A 17548-nucleotide genomic window follows, 5' to 3' on the forward strand; every position below is an offset into this window, starting at 1 on the left:
CAGTGCGTTCTGACAGTTCTCTCCGTGTTTGTAAATCTGTAATATACCATTCTCTGTGGCCTGTTTTTTCCTGGAAGAAGAAAAATAAGAAAAAAAAGGTTTGGCAGGCCATCTTTTTTTTTTTTTTGTACTTAAAAGTAGCCTTAAGAACAATAATAAAGTGCTCTTAAACCACGGACTGTTTGCGTGGGTCCTGGAATGACAGCATCGGGCCTTTGCTGTGAGGCCGGAGGCAGGTGGGGGTGCTGAGCAGCCCTGCACCTGTCTACACAGTGTCTCTGGGCCCCACGTAGGCTGGGACACTGTCTTTTAAACTCCCTCTTGAGAAGCATCATTTAAAACCTAACCTACAGCAGTCCTGCTCTAGTGAGTGGCAGCTCCTGGCTCCATTTTGACTCTGGTTACAGGTCTGAGTCTAATGAGGACACCCAAGGATAGAAAGGATGTATGGGAAGGGCACCTCCTCCCTCCTGGGCTTCCACACCCACCTCTGTGAGTGTCACAGATGTGCAGATTCAGGATAAAATCAGTCTCAGCCTAAGTGACACATGGCAGAGCCCATGTGAACTGTTCCCACCCCCTGGCCACAGACTGGCAGACACACAGCCACCCCACACTGGAGTCTGGTGAGGAGGGCTGGGCCAGGCGGTAGGTGGGCAGGGGTGGGTTTGCAGCACAGCCCCACAATGGTCTCGAGGAGGAGCTGGTTTGCCCCTTTCCCATTTAGCCTGTTAGGTGACTCCTCTTGCCATTCCCACCCATGCGGGCCCAGGTGGAAAGGATCCTGGGGAGCTTGACCATCCAACACTGACAACGAGAAAACTGCTCATGGAGAGAACCACACCCCAGGTTAATGGCAATGTCAAAGCCAAGATTATTATTTAGCTCAGAACTGGTAGGATCATGAATCATGAGAAATGGAGAACAGAAGCTCCTGGACAGAAAAAGGCAGGCCCTGGTCCTCAAGATGCGGAGTGGAAGGAGCCATAAAGGTTGGAGGGACACAGGGCTCAGAGTCACCAGTCTTAAAGCGGCAGTCCTGCTCTGACACAGAGCTCCCCAGTAGGCAGCCTGGAGAAGTTGCCATGCGAGGGTGGGTTCTGTCAGACGGTCTCGTCGTCACTCATGTCCCAGATCTGTGTGGAGAAGGGGAGACATTCAGCAGAGTGTTCAGTGGCTCGGTGCTGCTCACTGAAGTCAGAGCTGTGCAGTGTGTCAAGAAACAAAAGGAACAATGGCTCCCATTTGCAGGCGACATGCTTTGTGCCCCGACTCCCTTGTCATTAAGAAAGCAACACCTCCATTTCTTGTATAAAGACACCACGTCTCAGAAGTGAAGTCACTTGGCCAAGAGAACTCTGGTAAGTGAGCCAACCAGTAGCTGAGCCAGGGAGAGAGCTGGGGTTTGGCCTCAGGGAGTGCGAACGCCTGCGCAGCTCTCCAGCGTCCACCAAGCTGCCCTCCCTGACCCAGCCCAGCCCCGCTCACTCTTGTTCCTATGGCCCTGACCGTGGCCCCAGATCAGCTTGTCTCTAACGGCCTTCTTCTTGCTGTCCACCCACTCTCTGGGAGTAAGCTCCCTGAGAGCAGGGATCGAGTCGTGCACTTGCTGCCTGTGCACACGCTTCCCGTCTCCGCAGGCTCCCACCCCAGGGGGTCTGCTCCATCGTCCTTGTGAACTGTGGTCCAGGTGCCCGCTGGACTCAAACCCACAGCACCACAAAGAGCTGGCTGCCCCTCGAGAGTAAGCCTACTCCCCTCCAGCCCCAGCAGGTGCCTAGGGCAGCATGGTGGGGATAGCCAGATCCTGCCTCTGTCCCTCAGTGTGTGTCCTTGGACATCCTGGGGCTTCTGGGACTGACCTGGCGTGGGGGTAGATGTGAGTATGGGGAAAATAGGATCTCCAACAGAAACAAGAAAAAGTAGGGGGAGGCCTGGCCAGTGCTCTTCTCTGGCCAGCAGAGAGGCCCCCCAGGCTCCTTGTACCCTGGGCTCCCTGGGGGGGCTGGTCCCTGAACTTACGCCTTCAGAATTCCTAGAACTGGTTGCAAAAGGCCACCTCGACGCTAGCTGAGCCGAGAGAAGGAACATCATGTTTACATGAGGCTGGCCTGGGGAGACAGGGAGGCCTGGCCAAGGTAAATATCAACACCAGCTTGGCTTTCAAAGTCTAGGATGTGAAAAATAAATAGAGAAGGAAATTTCCTCTCTCTGGAGGACCCAGCAGCCCAGGCCGAGGGTGGTGGGTCTGCCTCTCACACCCCTCCACGTTACATCCTTCCTGTCCGAGGACACTGGGATGGGACTGCAATGCCAACGTTCAGATGCCTGCAGGAGCCAGCACTGGGGTGTGGAGGAGCCAGGTCTGGGGTCCCACAAGGTGAGGGTGGCTTGGCAGGCCTTGCCCGTCTCTTGGCCCAGCTTATCCTCAGCAGGTCTTGAAGGCACCTGGGCCTGCCCCCTGGGATGGGAATCAGTGGTAGGGGGCAGAGTGGCTACGTTTGGAACAAGTTGCAGTCAGGAGCCCCTGGACCTTATGATCCTCCCGTTCTGACCATCTGACCAGACAGATAAGCCACCAGTGGGCTCACCAGTTGAATTCATTCACTCTTTCACCTGCCATTCAATAAACACACGTTCATTGGAGCCTCTCCCTGTAGCACGAGCTGTGCAGACCTGACGCAGTAGTCCTTCACTCCTCGTCAGTCTGTGAGGTGCATGGAAACAAACCCAGAGAGCTACGGCATCCGGCATACAGCAAGTAAGGTGCAGAGCTGGGGCACAGGGGAGGAAGAACGTTCTATGAACAAAAAGAGCTGCTGGGCTGCCTGCAGGCTGGGAAAGGCTGCATGGAGGAGGGCCTTGACCCTCTATGACCTCCTGCCCGGCCACCTGGGAAGCCACTGGCCAGGGCTGAGCAGGGTCCATGTCAGTGAACAATTTTCTTCGTATGTGGGCAGATGAAGCTGTTCATTGGACTTGGGGCCCAGGGCAGGGCTGTACAGAAAAGCAGAAGCTGCCATTTGTTTTATTGGGTCTCAGCTCTGGGGTGGGGTCCTTAGCATCCACACCTGCTTCTGCAAACAGCAGGGGGAAGAGTGAGCTGGCCTGGGTATGGGAGGCCCAGGTCGTGCAGGGGATCAAGTAAGGCACCCAAAGGGCTTATTATGATGGGACTCCACAGAAGGGGTCGGGGGTGCATTTTACATAATTGCTCAGGGATCTTCCAGAATAAGTTCCCTGGGCCCAAGATAGGTTTCTCCAGTCCTTTTCCTATTGGCTGGGCTCAGGAAGGCAGCAACAGTCTTTGATTTTAAACTTTCAGGAACTTCAGCCTGAACAAAAACTGTATGATCTCACATGTGGAATCTAAAAAAGCCAAACTTAGAACCAGAGAGTAGGTGGGTGGGGTTGGCAGGGCTGTTGGAAATGAGGAGACGTTGGTCAAAGGGCACAAATTTTCAGTTACAAGAAAGATAAGTTGTGAGTTTGTAATGTACAGCATGAGGACTATAGTTAATACTGTATTATATACTTTTTGTTAAAAGAATACATCTTTAAGTGTTCTCACAACACACACGAGAAACTAGGTAGACAACTTACTGAATGGGAATATATATTCTCTAGTGACATAGCTGATAAGGGACTAATATCTAAAATATATAAGAAACTCATACAACTCAGTAACAATAACAAAAAAGAGATTGATCAGAAAATGGGCAGAGGACATGAAAAAACGTTTCTCCAAAGAATACATAGAGATAGCCAACAGATAAACAACACTAATTCAAAAAGATACATGCGGCCTGACTTGTGGTGGCGCAGTGGATAAAACATCGACTTGGAATGCTGAGGTCACCGGTTCAAATCCCTGGACTTGCCTGGTGAAGGCACATACGAGAGTTGATGCTTCCTGCTCCTCCCCCCCTTCTCTCTTCCTCTCCCTCTTACCCCTCTCTAAAGTGAATAAATATAAATACGTAAAAAATGATACATGCATCCCTAAGTTCACTGAAGCATTATTTGCAATAGCCAAGATATGAAAGCAACCTAGGTGTCCATCAATAGATGAATGGGTAAAGAAAATACGAGATTTATATATATAATGGAATATTTCACAGCAATAAAATAAATTCTTGCCATTTGTAAAATTATGGATGGATCTAGAGGGTATTGTAAGTGAAGTAAGTCAGAGAAGGACAAATACCATATGGTTTCACTTACACAGGAAATCCAGAAAGAAATAAAACAAATGCAGAGACCAAAGGAAAGTGTCAGGTGGGGGAGGTGAGGGGATAGGAGACAAAAGTGAAGGGAATGATATTAATATTGTGATAAGATGTATGATGACAGATGATTGCTAGAATCAGTGGGTTGACCACATATAGAAATGCCAAATCACTATATTGTATACCTGAAACTAATATAACGTAATGTTATACACCAAATAAAATTAAAAACTTTAAAAAAGTAACCAAGGTGAGGGATGTGTTAAGTTGGTTGTGGTAAGCATTTTACAATGTATATATATATATATATATATATATATATATATATATATATATATATATATATATGAAATCATCATGCTATTCAACCTAAATATATAAAGTTGTTACCCATTATTCCTCAATACAGTTGATAGAAAAAAGAAACTGGAGCCTCATCTCCTCCTATGGACTCTCAGAGGGGACTGAGATCTGTCTGCTCCTAAGGGGTCCACGGAGCACCTGGTGGAGAAGGGGCCCAGTGAGGGTCCTCTTAATGAATGAAGCTTCTGTTAAATTGGCAAAGATTTTTTTTTTTAATGTTCACAGTGCTGAGAAGAGTATGGTGAAACACTTCCAGGAGGAGTATAAGTTGGTAATAGTTTTAAACGATTTGGGACTATGTAATGCAAACTTTTAAAATGTTTATACCTTAAGGAAAAGAGTTTTGCCAATGATATATATGCAGGTATACCTAGAAAGCCCAAGAAAATAAATACCAAGATACAAACTATGAAGAGCATGCAAGTGAGGTAAGATAAAAAGTTAACTACAAATGATGGAAACAACATCCACTGGAAAACACAAAGAGAAGAACCCATTCATTATAAGAGCAATGAAAAATAAAACTAGGGAATAGACCTCACATGAAGTGTACATCTACATGGAAAAACGAACTTAAAAAGGGTCCTGCAACAGCCTCAGAGAGACTGAAGGAAAGTGAACAAACAGGTGCCCCGTTTATGCGTAAGAAGATTCAACACCAATCAAAATGTCAACCTTTCCTGAGTTAGTAACTATATAAATTTAAGACAAGCTCAATTTTAAAAAAAATCAGGTATCTCAATTTAAAAATCAGGTATCTTTTCTGGAGCTAGACAGGCTGGTTCCAAAGTTTATATGGAACAAAAATAAGACTATCTCGGAAAACTTTGAAAAGAAGAGCAAGGAGGTTCCGCCATAACTAAGAGGGCTGTGTCAGTATGTGCAGAGTTGGGCCAGCAGAACAAAACGAGTCCAGAAACAACAGAATAGAATGTCCACGTCATACGGAAATTTAGTATTTTAGTGATCAAGGTCTGGGGAATGTGACCTCAAATCATTAGGAAAAAATGGGCTTTCTGATAGCTGAGATGGGGACAACTGGATAGTCATTTGCAAAGTGAAAAACTTGATACCATGCTTTACGCTGAACATCCGAATACTCCAAACGCAATAGAAATCTAGATGTAAAAAAGTGAAACCATACAATACTAGATGCAAACATAGGCTAATTCCTTTATCAGCTGGGAGTGGGAAGCCTGTGACCTAAAGTCTATAAGCAGTAAAAACAGATGCACTGGACTACGTAAAAACGTGTGCAATTCTGCATGGAGTAAACACCATAAGCAAAGGCAAACAGGCAAATACACTGGGAGAAAACACTACACATACCATAAAAGGCTAATCTCCCTAATATACAAATAGCTCTTAATCAAGATAAGAGCAAAACTGATTTTTAAAAAGCAAGCCAAAGACATCACAGTTCACAGAAGAATATAGGCAGATGAATCTTAAGAAAAGATGCTTCACCTTAGGCAGAATAAGAAATGTTAAAGTTTCTTACGGCACAAAAAATACTAACCAGAAAAACTGATTGGGACTTTGCAAAAATCAATACTTCTGGCCTCTGAAAAATAACACTATGAAAATGAAAATGCATGCAGACTAGGAGAAACTAGACTGTATACAAAAAAGGAACTATCTAGAATATACAACAAAACAGTTCAATAATAGACAACCTGATATTTTTTAAAATGCAAAATATCTGAACAGACACTTAACAAAAGAGGAACTACAATGGCCAATAAGAACCTAAAAAGATGTTCAGCATCCTTTGTCCTCAGGAAATGCAAATCTAAGCCACAAAGAGACAACACACTCCACCTTCTAGAATGGCTAAAATGAAAAAGGCTGGAAACACACTGCTGTTAGTGGGAATATCAACTGGCATAACCACTTGGGAGAAAGTTCTGTTGACTTAAGTTAAACATCCATGTATCATATGACCCAGCCAGGCCACTCCTACTTACCCCAAAGGAAAAGACAGGTCTGCAAGATGACTGGTGCAAGAATGATCATAGCAGCTTTATTAATAATAGGCACAAACTAGAATCAACTCAAATGTCCATCAACAGGCAGAAAAATTGTGGGATATCCATACAATGGATACTCCTCCTTACTAGAGGAACAAACCACTAATGCATGCAGCAACATGCACTCATCTCAGAATCCTATGCTGAGTCAGAGAAGCCTTGATCTATGGTGACAAAGTAGATCTTTTGTTAAAACTCACTGAACTATACATTTTATTTGTTTTTTAAATGTTAATTGTATTCTAGAGAGAGAGAGAGGGAGGAAGAGAGGGAAGAGAGACAAAAACATCAATTTGCTCCTGTATGTGCCTTGACTGGGGATCGAACTGGCAACCTCTGGGAATTGGGACTGTGCTCTAACCAACTGAGCTATCCAGCCAGAACAACTGTACATTTTAAATGGGTGCATTTTGCTGTATGTAAATTATACCTTAATAAAGTTGATTTTTCAAAAAGCTATGCAGAGAGAATATTTTCTTATCTATCAGATTGGCAAATATCCTAACAATTGGCAATACTTTCTATTTATGAACCTGTGTGCAAACAGCGCTCTTTATGATGCTGTTGGGACATAAATGGTATATACCACCTACAAAGGAAAATTTTGCTACACCCAACACAATTACTTATGTCTCAACTGTTGACTTAGCAAACTCACTTTCTGGAGTTTCTCTAAAGATACACCTCCACAAATACAAAAGGACATCATTAATTGCTGCATGGTTTGCTACAGGAAGAGTGGGAACAGCCCAAGCTGGAACCTGCCAATGAAACCATTCACTGCACAGCTGCACCACTGAGCGCTGGGGCCCCAGAACAGTGGGAAAGAGCTCAATGAACTGATATGAGGCAATTTCCAAGATTTACTTAGTGAAAAAAAAGAAAAATGCAGAGTATCTAGGGCATGCCACCTGTTGTGTGAGAAGAGAAAATATTTTAAAGTTCTTTTTAACTTTTGCAAAAATAAACAAAGGCATGGTAAAACAAACTGATTTAAATGACTACCTGCAGGAAGTGGGTGGGATGGAGTTGAGACTGCTCTGAGCATACCTTCTAACTTTAGCATCCAGGAAGTATTTTATATATTTAAAAATTAAAGCCTGATCAGGTGGTGGCACAGTGGATAGAGTGTCGGACTGGGATGCAGAGGACCCAAGTTCTAGACCCCGAGGTAGCCAGTTTGAACGCAGGCTCATCTGGTTTGAGCAAAAGCTCACCAGCTTGGACCCAAGGTCGCTGGCTTGAGCAAGGGGTTACTCGGTCTGCTGAAGGTCGCGGTCAAGGCACATAAGAGAAAGCAATCAATGAACAACTAAGCTAGGTCTCACAACGAAAAACTGATGATTGATGCTTCTCATCTCTCTCCGTTCCTGTCTGTCTGTCTCTCTCCGTTTTTGTCTGTCTGTCCCTCTCTATCCCTCTCTCTGACTCTCTGTCCCTGTAAAAAAAATATAAATAAATAAAAATGTTTTTGTGTGTTTTAAGGATACATGTAAGAAGAAAAAGTGAAGACAACTCTGAGAGAAAATATTTGCAAATCATATATCTAATAAGGGACTTGTATCTAGACCATTTACAAGTCAGGAATAAAAAGCAAATAACCCAATTAAAAATGGGCAGAGGAACTGAATAGATGTTTCTCCCTGAAAGACATAAAAACACCTAAGAATAATGAAGACATAAACATGGATAAAACTTGAACGCCATTAGGGCATCAGGAAAGTGCAAGTCAAAAACACAAGGAGATACCACTTTGTACTCATTACGATGGTTTTAATAAAAAAGTCAGATAACAAGTGTTAGTGATGATCTGGGGAAACTGGAACCCTCTATGCTGCTATAAATGGTGCAGCCACTTTGAAAACAGCAGCTCCACTCCAGGGTGTACGCCCAAGAGAAATGAAAACCTACGTCCACGTGTAAGAACTTGTACAGGAACGTTCATACCAGTATTTGTAATAATCAAAAAGTGCAAACAACCTAAATGTCCACCAGCAGGTTAATGGAAAATGCATCTGTCCATAGAGTAGACTATTATTTGGCCAAACTCCTGCCTGCACTGTCTTCTCTGGAGCCTGAGGATGTTGCTGTGACCACCCTCATTTTATAAAGCAGTCCACTCAAGCTCAGAGGAAATTACGTAACCACCAAGGAGACCTTAAGGAGCTGGTGAGGGGTAGAGGGGAGGCTTTTTCTACTTTATCTCACCACTTCCTTCTTGTTAAACAGAATTTCCTTTTAAAAAACAGTAAAGGACAGTTTGAAGTCTGCTTCCTGAACTGACACTATGATGATGCTGACACACAATGAGTGGCCCCAGGCCAATGGCACACACAGGAACCACGCAAACCCAGGGCAGCGAAAGGCCAGACCAGCCTCTGACATGTCCTTGGCTCCTGGCTCCCTACCTCTGTCCCCAGACCCCGTTCAATGGGGGTGATCCTGAGCCCCTGCCCAGAGGCTTGGGCTGGGGGCTCAGGTCAGCAGTAGGCCGTGCTGCTCTGGGCCTGCTGGGGGGCCTGGCCCTCACGATCGGGGCCTGAACCAACCCTGGCCTTGCAGCAGTGACTGGGCCCACAACTCTAGACCAGGGCTTTCTAACCATCGGAGCTCATCACCGGGCCAGGGAGAGCATGCGGCCGACTGCACACCCCAGAGGCTTCGTTCTCTGCTGAGGAGACGGGTGCATTGGAGTGCAGCCTTTTGTCATCCAGTTTCAAACTTGTATCCCATTTCTGGACCGCACTACCCAGAGCATGCATGGACTAAGGTTTTTCTTTTATAAACACTGGAATTATCCTGTGAATGGTACAGTTATATTTGTGTGTGTTAAGTGTTCATTTGTTAAATGTAAGCATTTCAAATTACTGCAGTTTTTGAAACCCAGTTTCGACATTTCTCTATTTTTTAATAAGAAAAAGTGGGAATACCTAGACCTCTACTGCTCGCCACACCTCCTTGCTGGGTCCTCACAGGCCCGAGTCCCTCTGCTGGGTGGAGACACCACTGGGAGGCCCAGGAGGCAGGCAGGGCTGCTCCCGGGCACTGTGCATGCTCCGAGCGCCCACCATGGAGCAGGATCTGTCCTCCTCAGCTATCGCTGGCCCCTCGCTGTGGACCCTCAGTCTCCACAGCGCTCTGGTGCTGGTGTGGTCCCACCCACACTCACACAGCATCAGGCTGGTTTTTCTCAGATAATCCCATAGCGTCGTGCCAGGTTTTACAGCCTTCAAAAGGCTTTCCAGGAACACGGGGAGAGCACAATCGATAGTCATTTCTTGGCCATGTCCTGGCTCTGTCGACCACTCCGAACTCCCTTCCCACGACTCGCGCTCACCAGCCTCCAGCGGCCCAAGGTAGCGCACAAGCTCTCCCCCTCCTCAGGGCTGTGCACACACTTTCCTCTGGTGTGGGAAACCCCTCCCCAGGACTCCACACCATAGCTGACAGTGCAAAGCTCTAAGTGTCTTTCCGATCACCCCTCTAAAACAGCCTCCCCCTCACTCTCTGGCTCAAACAACCCATTTGGTTCCTCCAGAGAACCTAATGTAATTTGTCTCCACATTTCTGTTTGTGTATCTGCCTGACTCCCCATGGGACCATGAGTCAAAAGGCAGGGCCTGGTCTGACGGTTCACCATGGTGCCCCCTACCCTGGACCAATACATAGCTTTTGAAGAAACAGTGATTCGGAACTATCTGCTCTGGGCACAATTCCCCAGTGGAGAACAGGGGAATTTCTGGTGTGAATGTAATAGCCAAGAATCAAACAGTAAAAAAATGGTCCCTCAGTACAGCTGGTTTCTGGGGTCTCTGGCAAGTCACGCCTTTGGCCTCTAAGCCCCAAAGGAACCTGGAACAGGGCTGTGGTCATCTCCTGGTGGGGGTCCATGGGACAAGGGAGCAGCAGGACCACATTCTAAACAAGGCCTTGGCTCCAGACCATGATACCTTATTCTCTTTCCTGGGATCTACCAGCCAGGAAATGAGGTCTCAAATGAGGCCACAGGAATGCAGAGTGGTGGACAGTTTTTGCTTCTGGACCCCAACAGGAGGCCCCAGAGGAGGACTGGTGCTGGTCAGAAAGGAGGTGCTATACTTAGCAGCTATTGGGCTCTGTAGAGTGTGGCCTTGCAGGCTAACCTGGTACCACGCTGGACCCAGGTCTACCCATGAAGCATGTGCCTTTGGGGGAGAGGGGCAGGGGAGGTACCACTGGGTACGACCCAGGTTCTGACTTCCCAGTTTTCCACCTGGAGGTCCTGTCCCACTATGGACACCGGAACCAACTCAGAAGTAACCCAGCTCTCTGCATGGCAAGTCCAGAATCCAAGGGGACAGTGGCAGGACAGTTCCCCAGTGTCCAGGGGATCCAAAAGTTTCAAGATCCTTCTGCCCTCAGCCAAAGCTGCTGGTATGACCGGAAGATGACCACAGGGGACAGACAAGAGAAGAAGGTAGAGTTTGCACAAGGAAGGCCAGAACAGATGGTGAGGGTTCCCTGGGGGACTGACAACCCAAGCCCCTCAGGGGACACCCGGGTGTCCTTGTCTGTGCCTGGCAGCCAGGATCCCAGCTCCCATTACATCCACAAGCTGTTCACCCCCCTCCAGTGGAGACGAATGGTTCCTCTCCCCCTTCCCATGCTCAGGGTCTGCACTCCCCCGTCTCCACCACCACTCCAGTACTTCCCCATTGAAAGATGCCCACCTGCCTTTCTGCCCTGTGCCCAAACACTCACTACTTCCTCTAGTCTGACCTCTGCTGGGCAGCAGATTTGGGCTGTGGAATTAAGGACTAACCCCTCTTCTTAGGGAACCCCAGCCTCAAAATCAGCCTTCAAACACCAGACAACTATGGGCTCAGGGAGGGAGAGAGGAAGCGGTTAGTAAGAACATCTGGGATAACTTCCTGATCTAGAGGCTATTGGAGAACTTATTACCAGCCTTTTCCAGCCCTACCCCCAAAGGTGCCAACCAAGGGCCCTGCATGCACTTCTCCATGACCCCACTGCTCCAGGGGTTCCAGGAACAGGTTAACATTTTATTAGAAAGAAACAGCTGTGGCCGAAGCAGACAGTAAGACGCAAACACAATAATAACATACAAAGCACAATGGGCTGCCAGTGGTGAGAGGAGAGAAGGGAGAAAGGGAATGCTTTATGTTGCTGGCAGGATGGGGAGCCTCTACCCCTGTGGTGGGTGCAGAGGAGCCTCTGTCTGCCTGCAGCCTGCACAGCTGATCAAAGCCTCATTGAGAGAGGAGGCAGGGCCTGGGCCTATGCACACATGCGGCTTGCATGCCATCTTCGGGAGGCCTCTGCCCCCCAATTCTCCCTGCTTCCCCTACAAAGATGCTCTGGGCTGCAATTGATAAAGAGCGAGGTCTGAAAAAAAATGGCCTCATGATTCAGAGCTGAGATCCAGAGAGATGGACAGGCCAGCACACTCAGAGAAGTGCTGGGTGGTGCTTGGCAGTCCCTAAACTCACTACTCTGGGCATTAAGAGCTCAGCTAACTCTTGAAACACAAAGAGACAGGGCCAGGATGTCTTGGAAGGGGGTGCCCAGGCAGTCTCATCTTAAAGGAAGCACAGGAGGGAAGCAGTGGAGGACAGGCTGCTGAGAGCAGCTACTAGGCTGGGAAGAGGAAGGAGGGAGAACAAGGTGGTCCTGGGGAAGTGCGCATTCAGGCGATATCACTCAGTGGCGCCATGACAGTCCATTTGCCAAAGGACTCCTGGCTTCCAGCTTCTCACCAGAGGCTGAATGGGCCTCTAAGGCTAGGGAGGGGGGACACAGGAAGTGGGGAGAATGTTTTTACCATGGGGGACAGGAGGATCAAGCTGTCCCCTGGGCCAGAAGAAACTGCCATCAGGGCTGGAATCCTGGTCCCCCTTCCACTGGGGAGACGGTGGGAGAGACTGGCCCTTGAAGAGGACAAGTATCAGGCAGGCATTAAGCATGTTATCAAGCAAGTTTTAATGATGTGAGAAAATGATCAGAAATTGTTAAGGGAAAAGAGGAAATAAAATTATGATCAGTTTGACCTCAATCACATATGTACATGGTAAAAAAAAAAAAAAAAGGCAATAAAAAGCAAACCAGAACCTCCCAGTGGTGGAATTATGGGTATAAATTTTATTCATTATCTTAGATGCTCATAGAACTTTAAAGATCAGAAAAATGCAATGTAAAGAGTGGGAATACTGAATGAAGCCCCCCAGGGACCCTCCAGGAGAGAGCACTGGCTACAGGAAGTGCTCCACCCAGCCACAGTCACAGAGACTCAGTACCTGTTGGCTTTTTTTTTTAATTGAATTTATTGGGGTGACATTAGTTAACATAATTATACAGGTTTCAGGTGCTCAATTCTACAGTCCATCTCTGTACACCACTGCATTGTGTTCATCGCACAGCCTGTTGGTTTCTTTTGTTTTTCCCTCCCAGGAAGTTCTGGGAAGCAAAATAAGCCTTTATCAAAGATTATTTGACCATATATATGTGGTTTTATTTCTGGGCTTTCTATTCTGTTCCATTGGTCTGAGTGTCTATTTTTCTGCCAATACCATGCTGTTTTGATTATCGTGGCCCTATAATATAGTTTAAAGTCAGGTATTGTAATGCCCCCAGCTTCATTTTTTTTCCTTAGGATTGTTTTGGCTATTCGGGGTTTTTTATAGTTCCATATAAATCTGATGATTTTTTGTTCCATTTCTTTAAAAAATCTCATAGGGATTTTGATGGGAACTGCATTAAATTTGTATATTGCTTTGGGTAATATGGCCATTTTGATTATATTTATTCTTCCTATCCAAGAACAAGGAATATTTTTCCATCTCATTGTATCTTTTTCGATTTCCCTTAACAATGCTTTGTAATTTTCATTATATAGGTCCTTTACATTCTTTGTTATGTTTATTCCTAGGTATTTTATTTTTTTTGTTGCAATCGTGAAGGGGATTATTTTTTTGAGTTCGTTTTCTAATATTTCATTGTTGGCATAGAGAAAGGCTATGGACTTCTGTATGTTAATTTTGTATCCTGCGACCTTACTGTATTGGTTTATTGTTTCTAATAATCTTTTTGTGGAGTCCTTCGGGTTTTCGATGTATAGGATCATATCATCAGCAAAAAGTGATACCTTTACTTCTTCTTTTCCGATATGGATGCCTTTTATTTCTTTGTCTTGTCTGATTGCTCTGGCCAGAACTTCTAGCACCACGTTAAATAAGAGTGGAGAGAGTGGACAACCCCATGGAGAAAAGAAAGCCTCTTCAACAAATGGTGTTGGGAAAACTGGAAAGCCACATGCAAAAGAATGAAACTCGACTACAGCCTGTCCCCGTGTACTAAAATTAATTCAAAATGGATCAAAGACCTAAATATAAGACCTGAAACAATAAAGTACATAGAAGAAGACATAGGTACTAAACTCATGGACCTGGGTTTTAAAGAACATTTTATGAACTTGACTCCAATGGCAAGAGAAGTGAAGGCAAAGATAAATGAATGGGACTACATCAGAATAAAAAGTTTTTGCTCAGCAAGAGAAACTGATATAAAAATAAACAGACAGCCAACTAAATGGGAAATGATATTTTCAAACAACAGCTCAGATAAGGGCCTAATATCCAAAATTTACAAAGAACTCATAAAACTCAACAACAAACAAACAAACAATCCAATAAAAAAATGGGAAGAAGACATGAATAGACACTTCTCCCAGGAAGAGATACAAATGGCCAACAGATATATGAAAAGATGCTCAGCTTCATTAGTTATTAGGGAAATGCAAATCAAAACTACAATGAGATACCACCTCACCCCTGTTAGATTAGCTATTATCAACAAGACGGGTAATAGCAAATGTTGGAGAGGCTGTGGAGAAAAAGGAACCCTCATTCACTGTTGGTGGGACTGTAAAGTAGTACAACCATTATGGAGGAAAGTATGGTGGTTCCTCAAAAAACTGCAAATAGAACTACCTTATGACCCAGCAATCCCTCTACTGGGTATATACCCCAAAACCTCAGAAACATTGATACGTGAAGACACATGTAGCCCCATGTTCATTGCAGCACTGTTCACAGTGGCCAAGACATGGAAACAACCAAAAGCCCTTCAATAGAAGACTGGATAAAGAAGATGTGGCACATATACACTATGGAATACTACTCAGCCATAAGAAATGATGACATCAGATCATTTACAGCAAAATGGTGGGATCTTGATAACATTATAAGGAGTGAAATAAGTAAATCAGAAAAAAAGAAGAACTACATGATTCCATACATTGGTGGAACATAAAAATGAGACTAAGAGACATGGACAAGAGTGTGGTGGTTACCAGGGGTGGGGGGAGGGAGGACAGGGGGAGAGTTAGGGGGAGGGGGAGGGGCACAGAGAACTAGATAGAGGGTGGCGAAGGACAATCTGACTTTGGGCGAGGGGTATGCAACATAATCTAATGACAAAATAACCTAGACATCTTTTCTTTGAATATATGTACCCTGATTTATTAATGTCATCCCATTACCATTAATAAAAATTCATTTAAAAAAAAAAAAAAGAAGCCTGCTACCGGGGGAACTGCCGTTTTAACCACAGACTCCTCGGTGAGGTTTCAATGGGAGACCCTGGAGTTCCCAGCCCATAGCACAGGCTGCCCAACCTTGCCCCATTCCATTCGTCCTGGAAATGGCCTCAGGGTTCTGCTATACTTAGCACCTTCCCTCTGGCCATGTCCTAAATGAGCACCAATATCTAAGAGCTCTAACGTGTTAATGGCCAAAGATAAGGGTGGCCAATGCTCTGGGGGGGGGGGGGGTGTCACTTGAGAGCCCGTTTTTCTGGGTCTCAAGCCCTCATCACCTAATGACATTCGAAGGTGGGAGGGCTCAAAATAGCAGCAGCAGCAGAGAAAGACTTAACAACAGGGTGTGCCTTGTGCGCTTCAGCTTCCTCCTTAGTTTGGGGACTAGAGGATTTATTTTAGGGATGGAATGAAGGAATAAAGGAAAGGGACGTGTGGGAGAAGGACGGCTGGGCCCCAGGCTTGTTTGCTTTTTTCCAAGCTTCAAAACACATTTTTCAAATTAGGTGGTAAGAATACAGGGCAATTTCTGTGGCACCAACATACTTTCTTTCAAGATATGATTTATATGTTTGGCCCACATTTTAAATGAAATGGTTATTGAGATAAATGGCCATGCTGGAGGCTGCAAAAATGGTTTCCATTATGTAGTTCTTTTCAGTTCTTTAAAAAACTTTCTGAAAAGTGCCCCTTTAAAAAGGCAGACACTTTGCATTTTTGTTCTTTACCTCAAAAAGTTTTGGGGGTCAACACTTGAGAAAGGAGAAGGGAGAAAGCCTGAATGCTCTAGAGCAGTGGTCCCCAACCTTTTTTGGGCCACGGACTGGTTTAATGTCAGAAAATATTTTCATAGACCGGCCTTTAGGGTGGGACGGATAAATGTATCACGTGACCGAGACAAGCGTCAAGAGTGAGTCTTAGATGGATGTAACAGAGGGAATCTGGTCATTTTTTAAAAATAAAACATCGTTCAGACTTAAATATAAATAAAACGGAAATAATGTAAGTTATTTATTCTTTCTCTGCGGACCGGTACCAAATGGCCCACGGACTGGTACCGATCCATGGCCTGGGGGTTGGGGACCACTGCTCTAGAGTGAGGTGGATGTAGGTAAAACATACACGGACTTCACTTGGTAAGAGGCAACTCCAAAACTTGAACTAGTGCAAATGTCGCTGACCTAGGGTGTCAGGTAAGGGTCTGATTCAGTCTGAGGCAGGCACACTCCCCAGGGCCCTGCCTCTGGCCTTGACCAGCAGAGACCCTGGGATGGGACAGCTCCTGACCCCGGATCCTGTATAAAGCTATGAGAACCAGACAGTGTGGCAATGAGATAAGAATAGGAAAGAGTAGAGAGGCAGAAATAGACCCACACATATACAGGTCAACTGACTTTCCACAGTGGTGCCAAGGGAATTGAGTGGGGAGAGTCTTTCAACTAATGGTGCTGGAACAATTACATAACCATAGGGAAGAAAAACGAACCTCACCCTCATCCTTACCAGAAATTAACTTGAAATGAATCATGGGCATATATGTAAAAGCTAAAAGTATAAAACTTCTAGAAAAGAACATAAAGCCTGACCTGTGGTGGCGCAGTGGACAGAGTGTCACCCTAGAACGCTGAGATCTGAAACCCTGGGCTTGCCCATTTAGGGCACATATGAGAAGCAATCAATAAACAACTAAAGTGAAGCAGCTACAAGCTTGTTGCCCACCCCCCCTCCTGCCTCCCTCCTCTCTCTGAAGTCAATCAATAAAAAATCATTATAAAAGAACATACAAATTTTAATGCATTTTTGGGATAGGAAAAAAATTGTAGGGTCATATAGACCATAAAATAAATTTAGTAACATGAATGCCAACAAAATTCAAAATTTCCTTTCTCTTAATGACACATTAAGCAAATGAAAAGGCAAGCCAAAGATATGGAGGAAATATATGCAATACCTATAACTGAGAAGTGATCTATGTCCAGAAAATACAAAAACTCGTCTAACTCAAGAAAAAGAAGATAACCCAATGAAAACATGTGCAAAAGATCTGAAAGAAAAGTCATACAAGAAGATGTACAAGTGGAAATAAATACATGAAAAAGATGTTCAGCATCCACCGTCATCAGAAACCAGAATTAAAACCACAAGTACCACCACACCCCTCCCTGAATGGCTAAGATTAAAACTGCAGCTCCAAGTGTTGGCTAGGATGTAGAGCAACCAGAACTCTCATACATTGCTGGTGGGAATAGCAAATGGTACAGCCACTTTGAAATAGTTTCTTTAAAAATTAAACATATCTCATGTGATAATCCAGCAATTCTAGTCCTAGATAA

General features: G+C 45.1%; 1 protein-coding gene across 1 annotated transcript in view; it reads right to left on the minus strand.

The window, feature by feature from the left end:
* Positions 1-850: 850 nt before the first annotated feature.
* ATG7 (autophagy related 7) overlaps positions 851-17548 on the minus strand; it is a 309278-nt gene continuing 292580 nt past the window's right edge. The window contains exon 19 of the mRNA XM_066351845.1: positions 851-1136. Within this exon, the coding sequence (XP_066207942.1) occupies positions 1104-1136 (33 nt within the window). The 3' untranslated portion in view covers positions 851-1103. The remainder of the gene's footprint in view (positions 1137-17548) is intronic.

This window comes from Saccopteryx leptura, chromosome 10 (assembly GCF_036850995.1).
Source record: "Saccopteryx leptura isolate mSacLep1 chromosome 10, mSacLep1_pri_phased_curated, whole genome shotgun sequence".
NCBI classification, from domain to species: domain Eukaryota; kingdom Metazoa; phylum Chordata; class Mammalia; order Chiroptera; family Emballonuridae; genus Saccopteryx; species Saccopteryx leptura.